Source organism: Vidua macroura, chromosome 8 (assembly GCF_024509145.1).
Source record: "Vidua macroura isolate BioBank_ID:100142 chromosome 8, ASM2450914v1, whole genome shotgun sequence".
Classification (NCBI taxonomy): Eukaryota; Metazoa; Chordata; class Aves; order Passeriformes; family Viduidae; genus Vidua; species Vidua macroura.
The window spans coordinates 712,286-738,252 of record NC_071578.1 but is presented as its reverse complement, the minus strand read 5'-3'; the positions used below and the strand labels follow the sequence as shown (position 1 = coordinate 738,252).

Below are 25,967 nucleotides of genomic sequence, written 5' to 3'. Positions count from 1 at the left end.
CACTGTCACTGTCACTGTCACTGTCGGGCCTTGGCAGGCGCTGCCCAGGGAGGGTTGCAGTGCCCATCCCTGGAGTGTCCCAGGAATTCCCGGAGGTGGCACTCAGAGCTCTGGGATGGGGCACGGCTGGGGCTCGGTGATCCTGGAGGGCTTTTCCAGCCTCAGTGGCTCTGAAATTCTGTGATAAACCCGTCCCAGAGCAGCGCGGAGCCCCTGAGCCCCCGCTACCCTCCCTCCCCTCACCCCGGCTCAAGCGCTCGCTGAAGGCGGAAACGAGTCAGAGGCACGTTTGGTTTTTTTGTTGCTTTTGGTTGGTTTTTCTCTCTTTTTTTTTTTTTTTCCCCTCATCACGATTAACCCTTCGGGGAGCGAGCAGAAATGAATCGGGAGGCACAGCGTTATCTCCCCGCTGTGGCGCTCCCGCCCCGTCCCTTCACGTAAAGCCGCGTTTGGAGCGGCGCGCCTGGAGCCCCCGCTGCCGCCTGGGGAGCGCCTCCACAGCACCGAGACCACCACTACTACTACTTCTTCTTCCTCCTCCTCCTCATCCTCCCGCTGGCCGGTGCCAGGCCGGTGCCGGTGCCGGTGCCAGGCCGGTGCCGGTGCCGCGATCACCGCCCCGCTCGCTGCCCGGCCCGCCCTCCCTGAGGGGAGCCGGCGGTGACGTCACGGCCGGGCCGCCCGGCAATGGGCGCCATTTTGAAACCGCGAACCCTCCCGCGGCTCCGGGCGGCTCCGTCCCGCTCCCGGCCCCGCTCCCGGCCCCGCTCCCGCGGCTCCCCCCGCCATGGCAGGTCTGTGTCCGCGCTCCGCGCTCGGCTCCGCGTTCGCGCCGGGATGGGCCGCGGGTCCGGCTCCGTGGGGCCGCGGGAGCCGGGCGCAGGCCGGGCCGCGCCGGGCGGCACCGGCGGGTGATGCGGGAGCGCGGCGGCCCCGAGGGGTCCGGGCCGGGGGTCCGGGCCGGGGCTCTTCTCTCCCTCCCTCTCTCACCGCCCTTTCTCCCCTCCGCAGTAGTGGCGAGAGCTGGAGGCGACGGCGGCGGCAGCAACGAGGTGCAGTGGTGCTTCTTGCAGGTGAAGGGGGCGATCGACGAGGACGTGGCGGAAGGTGAGGGGAGCCCCGACCCGCTGAGCCCTCCCGGGCGGCCGCGGGGCAGCGCCGCAGCATCCCCGGCCGTGCCGGGGGCTGTGTGCCATGACTAAGCGAGCTCCCACCCGTAGGGCATCGCAGAGCAGTCACGGCGCCTTCCTCCAGGTCTTTAGTGTGAATCCCTGGATAGTTGGGGGTTGGAGGGGACCCCTGGGACCACCCGGGCCAAGCCCTGCCCAGGCAGGGTCACTGGGGCAGGGGACACAGGAGCGTGTCCGGGAGGGTTTGGAAGGGCTCTGCAGAGGGAGACCCCGGCCCCTCCCTGGGCAGCTGCCCCAGGGCTCTGCCCCTCCGCGCACAGAAGTTCTCCCTCACGCCGGGGTGGAACTTGCTGTGGCTCAGCTCCTGGCCAGTGCTCCTCGTCCTGCCTCTGGCACCGGCCTCTGACAGCCCCTGGGGAGATTTGTACGGCTCGCTGGGATCCCCCCTCGGCCTTCCCTTCTCCAGCCTGAGCAGGCCCAGCTCCCAGAGTCTCTCCTCATCTCAGAGATGCTCCAGTCCCAAAAGGACTCTGTGGCCTCTCTGGACCCTCTCCAGTAGCTCTTGGCTTTCTTGTCCCGAGGAGCCCAGAACTGGGCACACTTCTGGGCTTAGGATAACTGTCTGCAGTTCTGGGCTTAGGATAAAAGGTAACAACAGTGATATGATACAGGGAGAGGAAAAAAAGAAACACCAGTGGAGTCTGTCAGGCTTGTCAAGTTTCGCTCTGACGCACAGAGAGTGCAGCTCTGTCATTTGTGCTGCATTGAAAAGTGCAGTTTAAAGGGTTCCTGCAGCTGTGGAGAGATTTGATTCCCACTCGTTAACATTTGGGAGCTATAAATAGGGATATTAAGCAGGGAAAAAGGGCACACCTTCACATTTCTCTGAAACTTTCCAGGCGCTTCATGTTTTGGACAGAGTAGAAAACAAGAAATGTTTTAACTGGGAAAAGTGTTTGCTGTAGTGTGCAGAACCTGGGTGGAGTTTTGCTTGACTCTGATGAGAAAGTCCTTTTTTTGCCCCTAAATTTCCTGTGTTCTAGCTGTCCAGGCTGGCAGCGCTCCTTTCTAAAGTGTGAATTAACTTGCAGGGCCGTGTGTGCTCAGCTTGGGTTTGGGATTTTATTTTTATTACTGGATGCAGTAAATATTTTTCCTTGCTGCCTGCTACGGGGAAATTGTGCTGACAGTGTTTTCATTTTCATGCCACTTGTTTGGCATTCCATTTAAAATAATGGCCATTGGAGGGATAGACTGGAAACTGTTTGAGAAACTAGACCCACTCAGTTGTTTTCTTCCTTTTTCTCCCCTCTGTATGTTTTGTAGGTTGCTCTGAAGTTCCCAGAAATCTTGTAGAAATGTATAGAGGTAGCTTATATGTTTTTTTTAAATGTTTTTTTTTTTCTCAGGCCTGTCACCTGTGTGACTAAAAGCCAGTTCTCCATGAGTAAAGGATGTAGTCCTGGGGAAATCTGGCTCCTGGGGACACCTGGCTTCCCAGGTAACTCCTGAGCAGCCTGGATTTGCACAGAGCAGGAGAGCTCCAGGAATCTTTCAGCACCTGGTTTTGCAAAACTGCCACTAAAGTTTTGTTTTCCTTGTGGGAATACCAGAACTATTTACAGGCTTTGTGACTTCTTGATTTTTTTTTTGTTTTGATTTGTGGCCTTTCCCCTCCTCTTACATTTTGCCTTGAAATGGAATAAAAAATATGCTATTTATTTGCTAATAACTGCCCAAATTTAATTTCCTAGCAAGAGTACAAATACATGGCTAGATTTTGGGCCTCAGTTAAGGACATATTTACTCATTACCATCTTTTAAATCCTCTCTTACCAAACTGCACATCTAAACCTGCTTGATGGACAACCGTTGCCTTGAAATAGCCTTCGAATTGCACATAAATTTTTGTGATGGTGCAAACTTGCTACTGCTGTCAATTTTTGGTCTATTTTGTGAAAAATCAGCTCTCTAGAGGAGGAGGACACCATGAAGTTGCTGTCCAGCCTCTTCCATGCAGAGTGTTTTGCTGGATTTTCTTAGAGGATTTTTCAGGAGTTGAAACTGCTCAGCCAGGCGACTTTACCAGAAAGTCCTTTCTTTTACAGTGCAGTTCCAGCGTACATTTTATATTCCATACTTGTTTCTCAGGTGTCTGGCTTCATCACAAACACTGGGACAGCTGTATCAGATTGGCAGCTGGATTTTCCTAACTGGGTCATTAATACAGAAAATCACTGTCTCCTCTTTGTCTTGTCCGTGCCTTGCCTTTCCTCGGTGACTAATCCCTGACCTCTGTTCAGGCTCTGTGTCAGGAAAGAGAAGGGCACTGTTCAGTCTGACCATTTCTGAGAGACCAGGCTAATCCATCACTTATTGAATATGGATTTTGTAAAGGGTTGGATATGACTTTTCTAGAACGGAAAAGTTTAGCTGGATTCAGGGGAGAGGACTGGAGGATAAAACAGAGATTGAGTGAAAGATTTTCATTTTAGGGATGGCAGCAATCACAATTTGAAAACAAAGCTAATTAAAGATTGTGTTGTAATGCTGTTGTTAGTGTTAACCACGTGACTCCAAAACTTGCACTGATTGCCCATGGAACTTGTAATTCTTGGGTTGCTTGTTTTGTAGAAAGACCTTTCTAAATAGAGAATACAAATGCTGCCAGAGACTTTATCACTTCCATGATTTCAGTGTTGAATTTGTTTTGCATGTTCAAAATTGTCCATTTTGTGAGGCTCTTTTTTTTTGGGCAAGTAAAGTGTAAATCTGTTTATTAAATAATGTACAGATATGCCCAAATTCCTGTGGGCCAGATGTTCTGCATCTAATCCATGACCACTGCTGGATGCATTGCTGTGTCTCCAGTTAATGATCCAAGAAATAATCTTTTTTTTTTTTAATTCTCTAGATAGTGACTAGTATTGATTGACTGCCCTGCCAAACTGAGACATCCCTTGTTACCATCACTTCAGCCAACTCTCCTTCTGCTTTGGCTGCCTGTTAGGTGCCAGGTCAGACACCTCAGCAGTTTGCCAGGAAGCAGAACACAAGGAGCAAAGACAACCACAGTCTAACAAAAATATGTTAGCCTGTAATCCTGAGTGCAGCTACAAGTGATTTAGAAATGTTCTTTAGAATTTGTCGTTACAAATCAGTGGTTTGAGACGTTCTCGTGTGGGGTTCAGGAATTCACTTGGCCTATTCTCCTGTTCTTAAAGGAAATTCAGGCATGGTTTTGTGCTTTAAAAAAAACTCTTACAGTAGAGGTGCAGCTCTGTGATGTCTGGTTCAGTTGCATGAAGGGAGTTGCAGAATTGGTTGTAAGCTTTAATAATGACTTTTTTTCTGTAAGAGCTGGAAGGCAGGGGGCTAGTGACTACAGAGCCATGTGCTGTTTGCTGTTAACCTTAATTCACTGGTCATGCTGGAGGTGACACTTGTGCTGCAGAGGGGCAGAAGGTGGGCTGTAAGCTGGGCTTGGGCTGGGTTTTTCCTTGAAAGCCAGTGCTTTGCCATGAGCAGGACCTCCCTGAAGCCTTGGGGCTACCCAGGGCAGCTGTGGCTGCCCCTGGATCCCTGGCAGTGCCCCAGGCCAGGCTGGAGCAGCCTGGGACAGTGGGAGGTGTCCCTGCTGTGGCAGGGGTGGCACTGGGTGGGCTTTGGGGTTCCTTCCAACCCAAACCAGGCTGGGATTCCATCATGGTATTTTGATGAAATATGAAGCTTTGGTGAGATGTAGCTTGTGAATGGTGAAGAGTTTGAATAAGCAGTGAGTATCAATTGCAGAGTTGTAAGTGGGCATGCACAACAAAGCAATTTGAGTGGTGGGAATACAGGAATGAGTGCAAGTCTTCCTGTGTGAGCAGGGGGAGCCACTGGATTTGTCCCTGCAGACGGGCAGGCTGTGTGCAGAGGGAAAAGCCTAATGAGAAATGACAAAACCCACTACTTTCTTAAAGGATGGGAAGATGTGAAAGCTTCAACTGAAAGAAAAATTTGATTTTCTTACCATGTAAAGACTTTTATGAACTCCTGATAGAAGTACACCCAAAATCATCACGATGAGCTACTTAGAAAATACTAACAATAGCATGAATTAATTAAATACACTTCTAGTAGGAGAAAGCTTATTGGAATTAGTCTTCCAAAGGTTAAAAAATAATACCGAGGCAGTAGATTTGCACAAAGAGTACTGGATTATGTCACGAATCTGAGAAACAGCCTCCAGAACTTTTCATGGCTTGTGGGGAAGGCAGGGCAAGCTCTGCAGGCAGGAAAGGAGCACATCTGTGTAGCTGAGCTCTGGCTGTGCTGCTCCTCTTGGTGCCATGCTGGTCTGGCTTTCCCTGCAGACAGCTTCTCCGTGCAGACAGCTGTGTGCCCCCCAAGCTCCAGGACAGCTTTTTTGGGATGTCATTCAGGGGACTCCCAGTGTCACCATCTGCTTCCACTGACAGAAAACACAGATTGGGCTACGCGAGGGAGCGGCGCTCACGTCTGCCGTGAGCCGGAGCTCTGGGGTGCTGTGCCCCCCCTGAGGGGTGCCTGGGGGTGCTGGCAGCCCCGGGAGCAGGGTGCTGCTGCCGTCTGTCCGTCTGTCTGTCCGTCCAGGCTGTGCCCAGCGCTCCCAGCGGAGCAGCCCGCGCGCTCCTCCCGGAGCCAGGTGGCTCAGCTCCAGGTATCCAGGACACACAGGAGCTGGCAGGCTTTCCCACACAACTCCAGACAAGATGTTTGGAGTTTGCCATGGCCTCCAAGAGCTTCTGCTTCCCGGCTGGCCGGTGCCCTGCTCTTGCTTTACCTTAAATATGTTCAAGGATTTCAACTAGTCCCAAAAGCTGAGTTACTTTGGATTAAGTTAAACCCTGCCAGCTGCCTAAAGACAATTCAAGCCAGTTTCACGAGTGATTTGAGTATTAGGGCATAAAAAAATGGTTAGACCTTACAGATATTTTAGGTTGGCAGAGTGTTTAGTGGTGTAAGCTGAGAGAAGTTTGGTCTGAGCAAAACTATATCCCTTTGGTTTATTCTGATTTCTGGTACACCTCACTCCTGTGTTAACTCTTCAAAGAAATCCTGAAAGTGGAAATGTAAAAATTGAGTATATAAGGAGGCATATTCTGAAAAATAGGTGATTTGAGTAACTTGGATGTGTATGTATCTTCTCAGGTGGTTATTGGCAGCTGTAAAGTTTGGCTTACGTTTCAGTACAATTGTGATTTCTGTCAGCTGTTAGGAAACAGCACTTCAGGAGCACTGAGAGCAAGAGCAGTCGGTCCCTCCCCACTGCAGGCTGTCCTGGCAGCTGCAGGGGACAGCCCTCCTTCACCTGGCCAGGGAGGAGGGAGAGGCTGCGGGGCAGAAGTGGGTGCTGGAGTCAGTCAGCAGCACTGCCTGCCCTCCCAGCACAGGAGGCTGGAGCAGGGTGCTGCCAGCAGCTCCTGGTGTGGTTCCTGCAGCCATCCCAGCTGCAGAGCTGTCTGACTTCACAGCCCTGCTTCCCTCTGCCCAGCCCAGCACCTTCAGTGCAGCTGCACCTCCATGGGAGTGTTTGGGAAGTGCAGTTACTGCAGGTCAGTGACAAGCAGTCCTGAGGCTCTGTGTGTCTGGAACTTGTTAAGCTCCAATAGGATTTTGGTTTTTAAACATTTTTTCTATTATTTGCTCTTTAGCAGGTGTTGGTCTCTAAATTGCTTCATTTTCTTTGATAATCCCTTCCCTCTAAAGAGGCTCTCTGGGATTTTTTTTGATTGATCTTATTTGCTCCTATTATATTTTTTCTTTGAGGAGTCTTTCCTGAGTTGCTCTGAAGCGATGGCTCCTCGCTGTTCTCACTGCCCACATTTGTCACCTGTGGTCCCTCAGAATGGTCTGTTGTCCCTGTCTGCTGCAAAGAGACTTGTGTTCCTTCTGATGTCGTGTCACACAGTTCAGCACAGCATTCCAGGGAGATCCCAGTGTCTGCTCTTGAGTTGATGTAGGAGCAGATAACCTGCGCTGATCCCTTCTGCACTCTCTGCCTGCTTCCCATCTGCTGTGGGAGACCCCACAGTGCCTCCCACAGCTTTGTCCAGCCACGGGGTAACTCCAGCTTTGTAGGATAACAGTGTTGGAGGGGAAGGTGTGTCACCTCTGGGCTTGATCACGGCCACAGAAATATTCCCTCTGCTCAAGTCCCACTGGCAGTCTCCCTGGCAGTCCATGCCAACCATCTGCCTGAGGCCAAGCCAGCCATTTCCTCTCAAAGCAGGAGCCTCTGCAGAGGTTTCCCTGGGCCTTACAGAAGTTCCTGCTTTGGTCCCAGGATGGCTCATGGGAAATGGGGCTGTGCATTCAGACTCTTCTCCAGGGAACAGGACAGGAGCCAGGTTTGCAGGCAGGCATTGTTCAGGCTGTGTGCTGAAGTGGTACATTGTCCATTACATACTTGGAAAATTCTAAGTTAAAATGCCCTGGAAGCTGGAGCAGCCTTCTTTTTAGGTGCTGTTAGAGAGCTGTGAGTGTTCGGTTCCTTTTCACTACGTGTCTGAGGAGTGGGTTTGTCACAGAAGGCTCTGAACAGCTCAGGAGGATGAGAGCCACTGGTGCTGACCATGTCTCATTAGTGTTGCTCCTGAATGCGAGCTGCAGCTGCAAATTCCTTTTCTCCTGGGTGAGCCATCAGGCAATTCCATGTTTTCAGGTTTGGGTTTTAACCAGAGCAGCAATGCACAGCCAGCTTAGAGAGGAAAAGTTCACGGGAGCTAATTTTAGGCACCTGATGTAGATGTTGTGGATCTCTTTGCATTCTCCATTACCTCAGCTGAGAGCCCGGGCGTTGATACCGGTGTCAGAAATACCCAGGATGAATCCTGGGGGGATTAAGTTAGTTTGCAGGTATAAGCTTGCTGTCATCTCCAAATCCTAACAAAAGCTGGTTTCTGTCACCCCAGCTCCCTCCACTCCCAGCAGAACTTGCCCAGGAGGCTCTGGAGGCTGTAGACTTCCCAGAATTCTGGCAGGAGTTGTTTGTAGGAAGGTTTGCCCTCAGCAGAGATGGTGAAAGGCTCCGAGCACTCAGACTGAACTCTGACACATCTGTCAGGGCTTACAGGGCTGTCCTGAGGCAGGCAGTGGGCTCCACCACATTAATGTAGAGCTGGATGTGTTGGGATGGTGTTTCCTACCCATGGAAGTGATCAGTGCTCTTAAATTTGGGGGTGCTACAGAATCACAGTGTAGTTGCCAGCAATCCTCGTAATACACCAGCTGTGAAAATAGCTCCGAGTTTCTCCTCTGGATGCATTGTAATCAAGTTGGAACTCATTTCCAGAAGTGGGGGTAAACATGACTTTTTCTTGTCTGGAAAGAAATATTGCCAGCCTTGTATGTTACTGTGAAGTCCCAGGGATTGCTGCCCTCCCTGGTTACAGGAGGAGGATTTACGTGGATGCAGAGCAAGTCCCAGCCCCACAGGAACAGAACTGGAGGGACAGCTGGACAAACCTCTGTTTCTAGAAAAGCAGTACCTGAGAAGAGAGCCTTGGGGTGCTGTCCATGAGCAAATATCACACTGGTTTGGCTTTGCTCAGCCTTTCCCACTTTCCACTGGGAGTTACTCTGCTGGCATGGAGAAGAGGCTGAAAGTAAGGCAGGGGGATAAGACTGGTGCTTGTACACCAAAGAAGCAGTTACGATATCTGATAAAAACGCTTAGAAATCCCAGAGTTAATGCAACGATGAAGAGCCTGCAGAGGTTTGCTTTGTTCTTTCCCAAAAGTTCTGAGCTGACTTGGAAGTGAAGAGCAAATGTAGGTGGGTGAAATGTTGAGCAGAACGGGAATGGTTTGGAATTCATTCTGTGCTTTACTTGGAGTCTTGGAATATTTTATTTCACCTGCTTTGAGATGGGAGAGTGCTGAGGATAGTGGGTGGAATGATTTGGGGGATTGATCTGCTTCAATTAAACATGCCTATAGGGAAAACTTTATCATTCATACATTTATGGATAAAACAAGTACAGTGCTATTAAAGCAGGTATTTGCTCATCTTCCAAATTTTGAAACTTAGAAAATATTTAAAGGCAGCTTCTCTATTTTTGTCCTGCTGTGCCCACCCCCCAGTTCCCCGTTCCCTAGAGCATGTTGGTGACAGACTATTTCAGTACATCTTCTTTACCCTCCTCTCCCTGCATTTCTTGTTTCAAGCCATGGAATTTGGGTAGTGTCTGTGTTTTGGTGTGTTTCCACCCAAGATTCTGTTTGTCTGGATAGCACTGCTGGGGAATAATGGCTGTGTCAGCAGCTGGTTTGGGCAATTTTGGGAAACAAAAATGATACACAGATTATTCTGAGCAAATAATTGTGTGAATACTCCAGTAGAAAATGGGAGAAGCTAATAATAACCTTTTCCTTTTCTAAAACAAAATGGAAAAGTGGCTTTTGTGACTTTGAAAGAATTGTATGTGTTAAGGAGGCATTTATCCCTGCTATTATTCCTGAGTCTCCAAGGGTAAAAGGGATCCTTGCTAGAAGGGCTTGCAGGTGGGGGTGGTAGTGGAATATTAGTTTTGCTGCTAATAAACTTTCATAACTCAAGGGCTTCTTCCTATCTGACTACTGAAAATGTCATAAAATTCTCTGTGAAGTCACTTCACTGATTGCTTACCTTCCCAGTTTGTTTCTTTTTTCTTGGTTTCCTGCTTCTCCAGTGTGTCTTCTAAAATCCCTGTGTATAATTAATAATAACTGATAATTGACTAGTAATTCCCTTTAAAGAAAGGTGACTATAAAACTGGATGTGTCCAAAAGCTGGTTAGTAATGTGATATTGAAGGCTGGCATAAATCCACAGAAAGATTATATTTACTCATTTATTTAGTTGTTCTAAATAACATTTTTTTTTAATCCAAGAAGGTAAATCATTATCTCTCCATACTAGGAAAAAACTTTTAAGGGCATCATTGATAAAAGATGAAAAATGAATTTATGTTGAGAAAACTGGTTAGTGTTTCTAATCACCTTCCTTGTGAGAGTGGGGCATTATTGAAAGGAATTTCAAAGATAGCACATCAAGATCAATACAGGAAAGGAGTTTCCAGGGAGTCTCCAATTGCACACTCTGGAACTAATTGATATCATACACTTCAAACCTCAGAATTTTGCTATCTGCATCATAAATGCAATATTTGATGTGAGCAGGCCCAGCAGGAGCAGTGTTTGCTGAGTGCTTTGTTGGGTTTGTTACCATCTGCCCCAGCCCCGGGATAGACATTTCCAGCTCCTTATCTCACCTCCCCTTGGCTGGGGTTGTTCAGTGGCAATTATTTCTTTATTGCCACCTCCCAGAGGGACTGGGGCTGCTCTGGGGATAAGCACTGGTCTCTCTCCAGGCCCCAGGGCACTGCAGGTCCTGAGGGCTTTTCCTTTGCTCTCCTGCTTCCCTGTGTCCCCGCTGGTGCTTCTGCAGGGAGCTGGTTCAGGAAGCTCAGCTGAAGAGTTTTGTTTCTATTTTGCCCCTTTGGCCGAGCAGAGCTGCCTGTTCCAGGCTCCTGAAGTAACTAAATCCCTGAGTGCTTGGCTTGGGAAAGGCAGGTGTGCCTCAGCCTCACCTGGATCCATGGGAGCAGCACACCTGGCAGGATGCACACACTGGGGTGGGATCCCTGGGGGAGGCTCAGGCAGGGATATCTCCACGGACACTGCAGGGTTACTGCCCAGGGGCAGCACACACACCTTGGGAGGCTCAGGGCAGGGATATCCCCATGGACACTGCAGGGTTACTGCCCACACCTTGGGAGGCTCAGGGCTGGGATATCCCCATGGACACTGCAGGGTTACTGCCCAGGGACAGCACACACACCTCGGGAGGCTCAGGGCAGGAATATCCCCATGGACACTGCAGGGTTACTGCCCACACCTCGGGAGGCTCAGGGCTGGGATATCCCCATGGACACTGCAGGGTTACTGCCCACACCTCGGGAGGCTCAGGCAGGGATATCCCCACGGACACTGCAGGGTTACTGCCTGGGGCAGCACACACACCTTGGGAGGCTCAGGGCAGGGATATCCCCATGGACACTGCAGGGTTACTGCCCACACCTTGGGAGGCTCAGGGCTGGGATATCCCCATGGACACTGCAGGGTTACTGCCCACACCTTGGGAGGCTCAGGGCTGGGATATCCCCATGGACACTGCAGGGTTACTGCCCACACCTTGGGAGGCTCAGGGCTGGGATATCCCCATGGACACTGCAGGGTTACTGCCCACACCTCGGGAGGCTCAGGGCTGGGATATCCCCATGGACACTGCAGGGTTACTGCCCACACCTCGGGAGGCTCAGGGCTGGGATATCCCCATGGACACTGCAGGGTTACTGCCTGGGGCAGCACACACACCTTGGGTTCCTAATCCAATGTGCCTCTGGTGACTAAAGGCCTGCACTGAGGAATAAGTGTTTTAGCTTGTCAGTAAAAGTGTGTCAGGCTTTGAAACATGGCTGCATTTGGGGATGTAAATGAATAATTTTGTCATTAATACGAGTTGTAATGCTTTTTTTGTGCTCAAGTCTTGGAACTCCTTGATTTGCTTTCCACATTACAGTGCTGGTTTATTTCTGTTCTCTTTACAGCTGATATAATTTCAACAGTTGAATTTAATTACACTGGTGATCTTCTTGCAACAGGAGACAAAGGTGGCAGAGTGGTTATATTTCAAAGGGAACAAGAGGTCAGTGACTCGAAAACAAAAGCGTTGTTACTACACTGTTCTTGTGTTGCACAGTCTCACTTCATCTGTTCATGCCCTGAGGTTTAAATGGAGAGTTTTCCTCAGAAAACCCCAAGTTAGCCAAGTTTCTAAGAATCTATACTTGGTAAGTTGGTCTTGTGAGGGCTCCCCTCCCTCCTTCCAAAAAAAAAGAGTTCCCAAAATCCAAGTGAGTCCCCAAAATCCAAGTGTAGTTATATGTACCTGGTGTCCTCAGCGTCATTTTGCAGAATTTTGACTTTCTCCCAAATTTTTCCACTGGGTCAGGCTGATCTGAGATAAATCACAATGCTCTGGGAGAGAATGTAAAAGAAGTTCAGGAAATAAGCTGCAAGGAGTACAGGATAAGGTGGTTAAAATTTTTTGAGGATTTAAAACCAGTGGGAACAGCCTCTTCTCCAGAAGCACTTGAGCGTTTCCCATCAGGAGGGTGGGAGCACTGTCCCTCCTGCACTTCCACAGCTCCTCTTCATGAGTTCAGCTGTGTGACAGTGCTGTAATGTTCCTGTGTGTTCATCCTGAGCCACATCCCTGAGCTGGGATATCCCGAGCAGCAGTGGGGATGGGAAACGTCCACCAAGTGCCGAAGAGTAATTGTCATGTCTGGGAGGAATCTGGGATTGTGTTCTTTAAAAAGTCAGTATTCCACATGGCAGTTCCCACCAAAGCATCTGTGTATCCCATCCTTTGAGGAGTTGAGGGGAATTTGAGGGTTTGAGCATTCTCCTGGGTCAGAAATACCAGAATTGATCATGGAATTTTAATTCACCTCGTCTGTACATGAATATTACAGATCTTTGGTGCTGTGGGATTTCTCCAGCAGAACCCCTCTGCTCTCCTTGTGGGGCTCAGATGATGCTCTGTTAATGAACACCTGGCCAGTATTTTGCATTTCTCCTCACTGTGCTGCTGGTGCCAGCTCTGTCCCACAGGTGCCTCTCTGGTTGTCCTGGGAGGCTCTGGAGCAGTGAGGTGCCAGCACTGCTGAGATGGTACCTGGCTGCACCCACACGGCTCCGGGCTCATTCATCACTTACTGGGGTGGCCAGAGGCTTAACTGAGGCCCAGAGAGAAGGTCAGAAGTGCCTCAGGCACATCCTGAACTTCTCAGCATCTTGGACTTGCCTGCCATGGAGAGGCACTACTATGGGTTGGCTCTCAGTTGTTCCTAAGACAAAACCTGCCTGTCGTGGCGCTTCCTCGGAGCGGGGAAAAACAAACCCCAGGTCAGACTGTTCACACAGGAGTTTGCAGCTGTCTCCTTGGGAACACGTGGAAACTGAGGGAAGAGTTGGGAATGAGGAACGTTTCTTTTGTCATGGTCAAAACTGCAGGAAAGAATCTAAAATAAGTGTATACTGCTGGAACCTTAAAACAATAGCCATACTTTTTACCCAGTTTGGATTTAAGATTAGGTTAACTAGGTCAGTGACAGCTTAGGGTGGTTATACAGTTCCCTAGACACTTGGGATTTGGGAAAGCACCCTGGAATGCTCTGCATCATGCCCTGGGCTCGCAGGACTTGACTTCACTTGCAAGCAGCAATTACTCCAACCAAATGTGTGAGTAGAGAGGGAAAGCACCAGTGCCAAGGCAGCTCACTCCGAGTGCAGGGAACTTCTGGATGGGGTCAGATGGGAGGAACCTGCCCAAAATTCTTACAAGTCAATGACATGGGCAGTGAAGTCGGAGAGTTAAGTGAGAGTGTGGAATCTCCACAGCTGTGAGACACTGCAGGGCAAACTGCAGCCCTGGGGCTGTTCTGCAGCACAAACCACTGACACCAACGTACTCAGCCTGATAACAAGTTGCCTCAAATCTGATAATGCAAATCTGGGGAACCTTGGGACTTCACTCTCTGTTCCTTGCTCCCACACCCACCACATGAGAATAGCAAAGCCTGAAGGGTGCACAGATTTTTGATACATAAACCTACATTTCTAAAGAGGAAGGCTGTGTGCACTGTATTGATGCTAAACTGGGTACAATATCACAGACTGAAGATTCAAAATTCAAGAGCTGTTGTAAAAGCTGATGTTCTGATTGACAATTTCTGGTGATTGTTTTGTGTGGGCCATTTCTGAGGGACCCAGTGCCACCAGCCTCAAGAAATGCTCTTTTTCTTGCAGACTAAAAGCCGTCCTCTCTCTCGGGGAGAATACAATGTTTACAGTACCTTCCAGAGTCATGAGCCTGAGTTTGACTACTTGAAAAGTCTAGAAATTGAGGAAAAAATTAATAAAATTAGGTGGTTACCACAACAGAATGCTGCTCACTTCCTGCTGTCTACAAATGGTAAGGGCCCTTTCTTTTGCACAAAGAACTTTGCCATTGGAATATTGTCTCACCTGTCATACACTTGGGGTTTTTTTCTGACATACTTTGGGGTTGTTTTAACGTCTTCTCTAATTACATGCAAACTGTGTTTTGATTGTAATGTTGGCTATGTGAATATTTGGTCTGTTTAGTTTTGGTGCATCATGGAGCATCTGTAAATTAAATTGTAGAACTGGGTACATGGGTTAGTGGAAACAGACTCATGTCTTAAAGGTATTTTCCAACCTAAACTATTCTGTGGAAAAAACTTGCTCTTATTATCAGAGGAATACATTATTCCTAACAGTTTGGATCAGTTTGTGAGGTCATGGTGAAATTCTAAAAGCAGGAGTGACTTCTGTCTGCTGGTCTGTGCAATTAAAATAATTTCCTCTGATAGAAGTCTTAATAAAGCATTCTTTAAACTGTCATCTGAAATGCTCTGCAGGAGTTTGGGGAGGAGAGGTTTGGCTCCAGTTAGCCAAGGATCTCCCCACTGGGTGAGACAAGTGTGCACTCACTGCCTGCACTTGGAACACTTCCCTGGTAACACCTGGCAAGTGCATTCCTTTGGAACCCCAAAGAGTGGGCAGATCCTGATCTCTGCCTCTGGCTGGCTCTGAGCAGGTACCTGGGACAAACCTGGTTTCCTTTAAGACAGTTAGTACAAGGGGATCATGTGCTTGTTGGGTTTGGTCCCTAGCAGTGGTGTCCTGGTGTAATTCAGCTAATCATCCAGGGCTTAGTGGGGAATTTGGAGAATTGGTGTGTGAAACTCTCCCCAGGCAGTGGCATTTGGGTGAGTGGGAGGCACAGGGCCTTACTGCCCAGGCACAAATTGGGATCTTACTCAAACTGCACCTCACGTTGTGGGTAAAGAACTCTGTCAGGGTCCTGCTGCAGACAGGTCACTCGTGTCCACTCTGCTGAGTCCATACTTAGTGATTTGATTTTGTATCCAATCCATTCTCAAGCATGTGAATTTTTTGGTTTTAGATAAAACTATTAAACTATGGAAAATAAGTGAAAGGGATAAACGAGCCGAAGGTTATAATTTAAAAGATGAAGATGGAAGACTTAGGGAGCCTTTCCGAGTCACAGAACTACGGGTACGTCTCTGCTCCTTGACTTTGTGTATCTCTCTGCATGCTCTTCTCAATCTTTGTGCTACCAAACTGAAATGTGCAAATCAAAAATAGTGTTTGGGTCAGGCTCGTTGAAAACTTCCAGGAAAAAATGGAGGCATTTCATGTTCTTACATATAAAAACTATTAAAAAAAGTTCCTCTGGAAAGCTTGAGGAAAACATTCATCATTATAATACTGTATTTCTAAGAGTATGACTCAAAAATTGGAATAGGGTATTCTGTGGCTGGAAAAAGGTGTGTTTGTTAGAGCAAGTTCCAACCTAATGTGCACTGGAATAGTCTTGGACATCATGCTGTAGTGGTAGGGTTAGTGCTCCAAACTTGGGGTCATTTGGAGTGGGAGCCCACAAAATGAAAGATGGGGTTGGGGTTTTTCCTGGGGTTTCATGTTGTTCCACCATCAGCAGGAGCAGAACTGAGACTCTTGCTGCTCTCAAAGCCCCCCTCCATGGTAGGGCCTTCAGCTGGAGGCATTTCTTGGGGGCTTGTCTTGCTTTTGCCAAAGCTGAACGTTGAACAGAAGCTTTGAGTGTACAGAATGTGTTGGGAAAGGATATCCACTGCCTCCGTGTGTGCAAGCCAGGGCTGGATTGAGTGTTCCAATGAGAGCAGCTAAACCCAAGGACATCCCCTAGGATCCAGTGCTAGAAGGAGGTCCCGGTGGAGTTTTGGGTTCTGCAGCCTTGCCCTGCTGGGGCAGGCACCAGAGAGACCCTTTGGGCTCCTTCAGGCACTGTCCTGCACGGAGGGAGCAGCAGCAGCAGGAGCCTCTCCAGTCAGTCCCCTGCACTTGCTGCTGCTCTGGGCTGCAGCCCTTGCAGGCACTGCAGCCTGGAAGGGCTGATGGATGAGCCAAATCTGAACAAGAGCTGGCTGGAGGAAAAGCCTCACCTGGAGGTACCTTCATGTATAAAATGCTCGGGGTTCGGAGAGCCAGAGTGTACCAGGAGCTCTGGGGCTCTGCTGGCAGGTTTTGTTACAGAAACACAGTGCCCATGTTCATGGGGACGTGGCCACAGAGGAGGAGCAGCACTTCACACAGAGACCATGGCATTTCCAAGTCCCATTCCTGATCGTCCCCATTAGTGCACCTGTGCTGTCACAGCCAGGCTGGGAGCACTCTGCTGAGATAGGACAGTGGCCTGATAAAAGGATTGAAAATGGATTAATTGTAGTCGTTAGTTGGATGTAAACAGGCTGGGAGATGCAAACTGGGAAGGCAGGTAGGGAGCTCTGGGGTGGATCAGTCCTTGTTCCAGGAAGACAGGTTATCTTAGGCACCCTGAGCTCGGCTGGCTGTGGGAGCAGGACATCCAGGTGTGCCTGAATTCCTGCTGGCTGTTCATGAACAAGTTGGGAATTTCCTTGGAGGCTGTTCTTGCCAGTTTCCTGAGCACCCATCCAAGGTCTGGGGACATTTTGAAGGGTTTGTTTACAAACACAGCCCACGTGCTGTTGGGTGAGGCACCAAGGGCTGGCTTTGACCGGGAGGTTTCCTCTTGGCAGTGTCCAAAGTCAGCATCCATGTGCTCTGTCAGTATTTTTCGTGCTCAGTGGATTTCAGAAATGTTTAGTCACCGAATCAATACAGAAATCTGTGCAGTGCAATTAATTAATTGCCATTAAACAAGCTGTGGGGTTCAGGGCTCAGTGTTGGCGCCAGTTCTGTTTAAGGTCTTTATTGATGATCTGGCTGAGGAGATCGAGGGCGGCCTCTGAGTTGACAGAGGATGGAAGGTGAGTGGGATGTGCATCTGCTGAAGGGCAGGAAGCTCCACAGGGGGAGCTGGACAGGCTGGATTCGTGGGCCAGGGCAGAGGGGCAGAGTCCCCATCCCTGGAGGGGTTTCACAGCTGTGTGTGGCACTTGGGGACAGGGGATAGTGGTGGCCTCAGGAGTGCTGGGGAATGGACTCAATCCAGAGGGTCCTTCCTAAGGCAGTGACTCTGTGCTGGGTGACCCTGTGGGGGTCAGCAGTGACCCTCTGGGGGTCAGCAGTCACTCTGTGCTGGGTGATGTGTGGGGGTCAGCAGTCATTCTGTGCCTGGGTGATGCGTGGTGGTCAGCAGTGACCCTGTGGGTGGTCAGCAGTGACCCTGTGGGGGTCAGCAGTGTGTCTGGGTGATGTGTGGGGGTCAGCAGTGACCCTGTGGGTGGTCAGCAGTGACCCTGCGGGGGTCAGCAGTGACCGTGTCCCAGGGTGATGTGTGGGGGGTCAGCAGTGACCCCGTGGGGGTCAGCAGTGACCCTGTGGGTGGTCAGCAGTGACCCCGTGGGGGTCAGCAGTGACCCCGCGGGGGTCAGCAGTGTGTCTGGGTGATGTGTGGGGGGTCAGCAGTGACCCTGTGGGTGGTCAGCAGTGACCCCGTGGGGGTCAGCAGTGACCCTGTGGGTCAGCAGTGTGTCTGGGTGATGTGTGGGGGGTCAGCAGTGACCCTGCGGGGTCAGCAGTGACCCTGTGGGTCAGCAGTGTGTCTGGGTGATGTGTGGGGGTCAGCAGTGACCCTGTGGGTGGTCAGCAGTGTGTCTGGGTGACCCTGTGGGTGGTCAGCAGTGACCCTGTGGGTGGTCAGCAGTGACCCCGTGGGGGTCAGCAGTGACCCTGTGGGGGTCAGCAGTGTGTCTGGGTGATGTGTGGGGGTCAGCAGTGACCCTGTGGGTGGTCAGCAGTGACCCCGTGGGAGTCAGCAGTGACCCTGTGGGTCAGCAGTGTGTCTGGGTGATGTGTGGGGGTCAGCAGTGACCCTGTGGGTGGTCATCAGTGACCCTGTGGGTGGTCAGCAGTGACCCCGTGGGAGTCAGCAGTGACCCTGTGGGTCAGCAGTGTGTCTGGGTGATGTGTGGGGGTCAGCAGTGACCCTGTGGGTCAGCAGTGACCCCGCGGGGGTCAGCAGTGACCCTGTGCCCAGCCCGTGTGCTCTGTGCCCGCTCAGGTGCCAACGCTGAAGCCCATGGACCTGATGGTGGAGGCCAGCCCGCGCAGGACCTTCGCCAACGCCCACACCTACCACATCAACTCCATCTCTGTCAACAGCGACTACGCCACGTACCTGTCTGCCGACGACCTCCGCATCAACCTCTGGCACCTGGAGGTCACCAACAGGAGCTTTAGTATCCTTCGGTGCCCTCCGCACAGCGGGTGCAGCTCAGCTGCCTGTGTTTAAGAGAACCACTCCACGGTACTAATTAGAGTGGGTGTTTGAAGCCAGGGCTTAAAAGAGGATTCTGAAATCTGGAGGTGTAATGCAGTGAAAGCAGGCTTTGGGATGCTCAGTCATTCCTGAGGGCAAGCATGCCTCCAGTGGAAAACTGTCAGTAGGAACATCAGAGAGGATTTGATTTTGAAGGAGAAACTGAGGAATAGTGGGAGCATCCCTAACTTGTGGAGTTCAATCAGCTTAAATGAGTTATTGGATATGAAAAGTAGATCCTTTGTTACTGTGGATACTTTTTTCAAAGTTTGTGGTCTCCTAACCAAGTGACACTTCTCTTGAAACCAAATCTCAATATTTTTTCATGTCAAATGATACCATTAACTGCAGAAGTAATTTTCAGATCTTTCTGCAAACCTGTGCAACTAAAACTAACAGCATGCTTTACACTGACAAAGCTGCAGTAAAATAAAAATTGCAGGGGTACTGATGCCTAAGTAGGTAATTTTCTAAAGTTTTAGGTCAGGTTTTCCAAAGCTTTAGGTAAAGAGATGAGGTTTATTTGGTGTGCAGTAGGAAGCAGGAGGCCTGGGGAGACCTGCTGGACTTTGATTCTTGTGAGATCTTCTTTCACTCCAGGAGTCTGAAACTGCCCAGCATCTGTGGATTTGAGGTGGAGAAAGCTGGAGAGGCACGTTTTAAAAGAGCATGTAATGACAGGCCAAAGGGGAATGGCTTCCCACTGCCAGAGGGCAGGGCTGGGTGGGATATTGGGAAGGAATTGTTCCCTGGGAGGGGGGTGAGGCCCTGGCACAGGTGCCCAGAGCAGCTGTGGCTGCCCCTGGATCCCTGGCAGTGCCCAAGGCCAGCTTGGGCAGGGCTTGGAGCAATCTGGTCCCTTCCACCCCAGACCATTCTGGGATTCTGTGACTTGTAAAACCCAGAGTTCTCCAGGCTGTCCCCCACTCTTGTACCTCACACACGGTGGGAAGGAAGCTCTTGCCCCCGTTTCCTACCTGGCGTGTGAAGCGTTGCAGGCCTTGACCAGCTGTGGCAGACATCGTGGACATCAAGCCAGCCAACATGGAGGAGCTGACGGAGGTGATCACGGCGGCCGAGTTCCACCCGCACCACTGCAACGTGTTTGTGTACAGCAGCAGCAAGGGCACCATCCGCCTGTGCGACATGCGCTCCTCCGCGCTGTGCGACCAGCACTCCAAGTGTGAGTGTGCTCCTTCCTGCCTGCCCTGCTGCCTGCCCTGCCCTCCTTCCTGCCTGCCTGCCTGCCCTGCCCTCCTTCCTGCCTGCCCTGCTGCCCTCCTTCCTTCCTTCCTGCCTGCCCTGCTCTCCTTCCTTCCTGCCTGCCTGCTGCCCTCCTTCCTGCCTGCCTGCCTGCCCTGCCCTCCTTCCTTCCTTCCTTCCTGCCTGCCTGACCTGCTGCCCTCCTTCCTTCCTTCCTGCCTGCCCTGCTCTCCTTCCTTCCTGCCTGCCCTGCTGCCTGCCCTGCTGCCTGCCCTGCTGCCCTCCTTCCTGCCTGCCTGCCTTGCTGCCTGCCTGCTGCCCTCCTTCCTTCCTTCCTGCCTGCCCTGCTCTCCTTCCTTCCTGCCTGCCTGCCCTGCTCTCCTTCCTTCCTGCCTGCCCTGCTCTCCTTCCTTCCTTCCTTCCTGCCCTGCTGCCTGCCTGCCCTGCTGCCTGCCTGCTGCCCTCCTTCCTTCCTTCCTTCCTGCCCACCCTCTTTCCTTCCTTCCTGCCCTGTTGCCCTCCTTCCTTCCTGCCTGCCTGCCCTGCTGACTGCCTGCCCTGCTCTCTTTCCTGCCTGCCTGCCTGCCTGCCTTCCCGCCTTCCCTCCTCCCTTCCTGCCCGCCCTCCCTCCTTCCTGCCCACCCTGCTCCCCTGTGTCCATCCTGCCCTCCGGCCGTGCTGCTCTGGCCGTGGGGGACCCGACCTCCGTGGGGAGTGCCAGGGCTGCAGTGCTGGGCAGTGCTGGGCACGTCTCAGCTGCCTTGTTCTAGGCTACCCCTGGGCACGAGGGTGGCGTGAGGCACCACCTGGCTGCTCTTTGCCCATTTGTGCCTCATAAACTGACAGGAGCGAGTGCTTTGGGCACAGTGGGACCTGTCTGCTGGCCACACTCAGACTGGCTGCCTCTCCAGGTATCTGCTCACCCGTGCCAGTTCAGGGCAGCTCTTGCACCTCTCTGCATTGCAGACTGGGCTGATGCTGCCGGAATCCCTGTCCCCTGTGACCAGTGCAGCTGCTAGGATAGGATGAATCCTTAGGAAAGTGCCCTGGAAGTTTCCAGGGATGCAGGGTGGCTGCCCCCTCGGCTGCTGAGCCACCAAAGCACGAGCAGGTGAGGAATTAAAGCCTTGCTGTGGAAGCCATGAGGATCCTGCCTGGCCTTGCACACAGCCACGTGTTCCTGTTCCCTGCTGACAGCTGAGCTCTAGCAGTGTGCCCAGCCCTGGGGGTGCCTGCCACACGGACACTTCCAGGCCAGCTTCCTGCAGTGCAGAGAGGCCTTTCCTGGTGCTGGAAGGAAATACTTGTGCAATGGGAAGTGACTAACGCAAGGCCACCCCACTGATCTGGTTCAGTGTTGCATTAAATCACTTAAAAGCACTTTCATTTTAACTGCTCGTGACTGAATCACATCCTGCTACAAGGGGTCTGTCAAAAATGAGCGAGATCTGGGTAGCCTGGGTCAGGAATCTCTGATTTCAGAGGTTGACTTGTGGATCCAAACAACACGTGTGTTGATCTGCTCTCTAAAATTACACAAACTGTGTGGCAAATGTAGCTGCTCACATTTCAGGGTTTGTTCAGAACAGCTGTGGTTCAGAGCTAAAGAAAAGTACATGGTCCAGTGGTCTCCTGGTGTTTGGGTTGCTGCTGTTCCCACCTGCTGCTGTTCTGGCTGATGTGTAGATCAGGTGTGATGGCTACAGTACCCACTGCTGTTTGCTGCTCTGGTTGATCCCCAAGACCTGTGGCTTGTGGTTTGCTGGTGCTGTGCTCCAGTTGAACGTTGGAGACGGACATCTGGCACTCTGGTGACCTAGAGCACCACAGTGCTAAAAAAGAGATTATTTCTGAGAGGTGTCAAACAGCAAATTTCTTTAAAAAGAAACTGGTCACTGATTTAAAATTCTCCGATACTGAAAACATGGAAGCCGTAAGAGCTGGCATTGGTTTCATGTGGAACTGTGTGTTCTCTCTGCAGTTTTTGAGGAACCTGAAGATCCTAGCAGCAGATCATTTTTTTCAGAAATAATATCCTCGATATCTGATGTGAAATTCAGCCACAGCGGGCGATACATGATGACAAGAGACTACCTGTCTGTCAAGGTGTGGGACGTCAACATGGAGAACAGGCCCGTGGAGACCTACCAGGTACAGCCCCCCCTGTGCTGAGCTGTGCCTTTGTCCCTGTGCCCTGTGCGTGCCCAACGCGTGTCCCTGTCCCCAGGTGCACGAGTACCTGCGCAGCAAGCTGTGCTCCCTCTACGAGAACGACTGCATCTTCGACAAGTTCGAGTGCTGCTGGAACGGCTCCGACAGGTGAGGGGCTCGGGGCGCGGGGCTGGGGAGGGGCTGCAGCCCTGAACGGGGCTGCCAAGGGCTCCGAGTCACCCAGGGCACAAATCCCTGGAGCAGGCAGCTCACACCAACAGGATTGCCAGGCCTGTTGTGCCCCTGTGCCCAGGTGAGCCCCACCTGCAGAGCTGGCCCGGCACAGGAGGCACCTGGAGCTGCTGGGGAGAATCCAGAGGAGGCAGCAAATGGTCAGAGGATGGAGCAGCTCTGCTGGGAGAGCTGGGATTGCTCACCTGCACAGGAGAAGGGTGGGGTGACCTCAGGGTGGCCCCACAGGGCCTGAAGGAGCCACAGGAAGGATGGAGAGGGACTGGGGACAAGGGATGGGGGACAGGAGCCAGGGAATGGCTCCCACTGCCAGAGGGCAGGGCTGGGTGGGAGATTGGGAATTGGGAATTGTTCCCTGGCAGGGATGGAATTGCCAGAGCAGCTGTGGCTGCCCCTGGATCCCTGGCAGTGCCCAAGGCCAGGTTGGACACTGGGGCTGGAGCACCTGGGACAGTGGGAGGTGTCCCTGCCATGGCAGGGGTGGCACTGGCTGGGATTTGGGATCCCTTCCAGCCCAGCCAGTCTGACTTCTGTTGACAAGGGACAGAGGGATAGAGGAGCAGCAGGAAAACCCGCTTTGCTCACGTGCAGATGAGCAAAGTGTAACTGCAGCTGAGTGCCAGTGGCAGGAGGGGACAGGGGAACCCCTGCTAAAAGAAAAACAGTGCACTGGAAGCAGTGCTCAAATCCCAGAGGAGTGGAGCAGGTGTCCAGTGGAGAGGAGAAGAATGGAATGCCATGGCCTGGTGATGAACGTGGTCTGACAGTCACGTGTGGGAGTGAGAGGAAGGGGTGGATTTTATTTCTGACAAGGTCTGCCTTCCCTTTCCTTGAACCAGCACAATCATGACTGGATCTTACAACAACTTCTTCCGGACGTTTGAGCGGAACACGCGCCGGGACACCACCCTGGAGGCCTCCCGGGAGAGCAGCAAACCTCGTGCCATCCTAAAGCCACGCAAAGTGTGCACAAGTGGCAAGAGGAAGAAGGACGAAATTACCGTTGACAGTCTGGACTTCAACAAGAAGATTCTGCACACAGCATGGCACCCCATGGAGAACATCATCGCAGTAGCTGCCACCAATAACTTGTATTTATTCCAGGAGAAGGTTAACTAAGGATGGCTGCCCGCGGACAGAGTCTCGTCTCACATAGTTCAGCTCAGTTGTTTATCTGTAACAGAAGGCCTTGTTGTCCTATCAGTGAGGAACATTGATGCACTTACTTCCCTTGAGCTATCGGAGAGCATCTGGCCTGGCTTTGAGTTCCTGGTGTGGTTCTGCCTTCGGTGGGGTGGGAGCGTCCACGCGGCTTTCGGGGAGGAGCCTCCGAGGCAGAATTGGTGGACAGTGCTCAATGAGGCCAACACTCAAAACAAATGTATTTATTGATGTCTGAGCCTTCCTTTCCAGTTTATAGACCAAAAAATTTAACACCTGAGAAGAAAAAGTTGTCATAAAAGTGTAATTTCTCTCTCTCGCTCTCTCTGCTGTAATATTTGGGCCTTTCAGAACATTTCTCGTGCTTGATGCCTGTCCGTTCCTCCTCGGGCCCGGGCCAGGGCCTGCCCTCGGAGCTGCGGCAGGGCTTGAGCTGGGCTCGAGGCAGGTGTCCATGGCTATTTACTCACCAACTGTACCTATAACCACACCTTCTGGTGGAAACCACTTAATAAATAACAGCCTATCAAACGTGTTCTTAGAGCTGGAGGGATGTATTCAGTCTTCTTTTTGTATTGCATGTCCTGAGCTGGTGCAGAACAGTTCTGGTGGCACCTCTGACAGGGTTTGCCCCAAAACACCGAGTTTTTGGCAGACTAATACGAACTTTTTTGTGTAGTATTTCAGATTCTGAATTTAGAGTTTCATTGGCATTGTCATAGAGTTGGAGTTGCACTGGATTTGTTGTCAAAGGCTCTGTGTGTGCCAAGTAGGAGATGGAAAAGGGTCCTAGAAACATCCACAGCCTTAACCAAGTGTCGGCCTTGCACGGAGGGAACCAAAACATCGACACCTTCTCTGCTCTGAGGATAAACGTGCAGCTTCTGGTGCATCTCACCCTCAGCCAGAGACAGACCTGACGTGCATTATGGTTTTTAACCTTTTTAGTATTTGTCACAAAGGGAACAGTTTATTTTAAGTATTTGGCGTAGAACCTTGCATTTCCCACTGCAGTTCCAGAGCCACTCCGGGCCGTGCTGCAGCAGGGCTGGGCTGGGCTGCCCAGGGTCCCGAGCCCCGGCTGGCGGGACAGCAGCTGCTGGAGCTCTCTTGCTCACTTGTTTTAAGCCTTAGGTACTGTTTCTTTCTTGTTTGTTTTTTTTTTTTTTCTTCCAAAGAGGCCTAAATCACATCCCCTTGCCCCGGATGAGCCCGGGGCCACGTCCAGCAGCCGGAGGCTGCACTCTGCCAGGTGCCTGCAGCCTGGGAACTCCTTCCCAGAGCCCCAAGCTTTCCCCCAGCCAGTCCCAAGCGTGGTTACACTCCGTTTTCCCTGGAACAAAGGCGTGTTCCAGTCCCAAGAGCAAACCGTGTCCGTCCCGCCCCTCCCGGTACCGCCCCCCGAGCCACTGGGTCCCAGGAAGGTGGGAAGGACAAAGCCTGAGGTTCTCCCAGGGAGGGTTCGGTTCAGCCAGTCCTGTCCTGTACGTTGGTTGTGACACTTTGGAACTCTGGAGATGTGGAACTGGGGGGTCGCTGAAGCGTTGATCCGACCGCGTTCCCAACGCCCGCTCGAGCCGATCCGTGGGGTTGTACATAATTGTTCAGTTCTTTTGACCAAAAAGTTTAATAAATTTTAAATGTTTACCTGGCCGTGCTCCCTGTGTTTTGCAACGTTTCCTTCTGTGTGGGAGGGAATCGGCCGGATGGGCCAGCCCAGGGGGGGGTTTCCAGTTGGGATGGTTGGAGTGGCCAGGGCTGCTGCCCCAGCCCCAGGACACAGCAGCGCTGGCCGGTTGTGGATCTCTTTTTTCAGCAAATACAAGTGGAACATCAGTAAAAAGGGAATGATGGAATCTCCTATTCCACAGCCCTGTCTGCTTGTACCACTTCCAATCAGCCTTTGACTATTCTCATGGAATTTTTACCCTTTTATCTTACACCAGGTTTTAGTGTCAAGTTTGGGACAACTGCTGCCTAGTGGAGCACCCCGGTCTAGTGAAAGGTACCCCCATGGCAGGGGCAGAACTGGGGGGGTCCCTCCCAACCCAAGCCCTTCTGGGACCGTTTCTGCCCCGGGCTTTGGGCAGGCCCACACGGGGAGGCGGCTGTGGGAGCTGCACCCACCCCTGCAGGGCAGGGCCGGCTCTGCCCCGGTGATGATCGTGCCGTGACACCCGGATTGAGGCGCACGCCAGCGAGGAGGGGGTGAGCAGGACACTGCAGAACCTCGCTGCCCCAGCAGCCTGCGCTGCCCCAGGAGCGTCGCTCGGGGAGGAAGGAGCTGGGGGACAATGGCAGTGAAACAGGGACCCTGGTTTAACCCCTTCCCTTCTCCAGCCAAAGCTGGGATCTGCTGCTCTCAGTCCCTCAGGAAATGGAAGCGGCACCGGAGCATTTGGGGGTTCTGGTCCCACCTTTGCTTTTGGCTCCAGCCTCAGGGCAGAAGTTTGGATTGGAGGTTAGGAAAATTTCCTTCCTGGAAAGAACTGCCCAGCCCTGGCACAGCTGCCCAGGCAGGGCTGGAGCCCCCATCCCTGGGGGGGTTTCACAGCCCTGTGGATGTGGCACCTGGGGACAGGGGCAGTGCTGGCCCGGGCAGGGCTGGGCTGGTTGGACTCCATGGGCTCACAGGGCTTTTCCAGCCTCAACAATTCCATGGTTC

At 51.7% G+C, this 25,967-nt stretch overlaps 1 protein-coding gene across 2 annotated transcripts; it reads left to right on the top strand.

Annotated features, from left to right (window-relative positions):
* Nucleotides 1-654: 654 nt before the first annotated feature.
* Nucleotides 655-24,949, top strand: PPP2R2D (protein phosphatase 2 regulatory subunit Bdelta). Of its 2 annotated transcripts, none has more exons than XM_053983898.1 (10): nucleotides 655-794; nucleotides 1,015-1,107; nucleotides 11,745-11,842; nucleotides 14,011-14,176; nucleotides 15,194-15,306; nucleotides 18,278-18,455; nucleotides 19,554-19,718; nucleotides 21,720-21,889; nucleotides 21,966-22,057; nucleotides 22,981-24,949. In XM_053983898.1, exons 1-10 carry the CDS (start codon nucleotides 788-790, stop codon nucleotides 23,258-23,260), a joined length of 1,362 nt encoding a protein of 453 aa, XP_053839873.1. In that variant the 5' UTR covers nucleotides 655-787; the 3' UTR covers nucleotides 23,261-24,949. The 2 variants fall into 2 exon arrangements, with proteins under 2 accessions (XP_053839873.1, XP_053839872.1); XM_053983897.1 differs by having other exon boundaries at nucleotides 1,012-1,107.
* The last annotated feature ends 1,018 nt before the right edge of the window (nucleotides 24,950-25,967 follow it).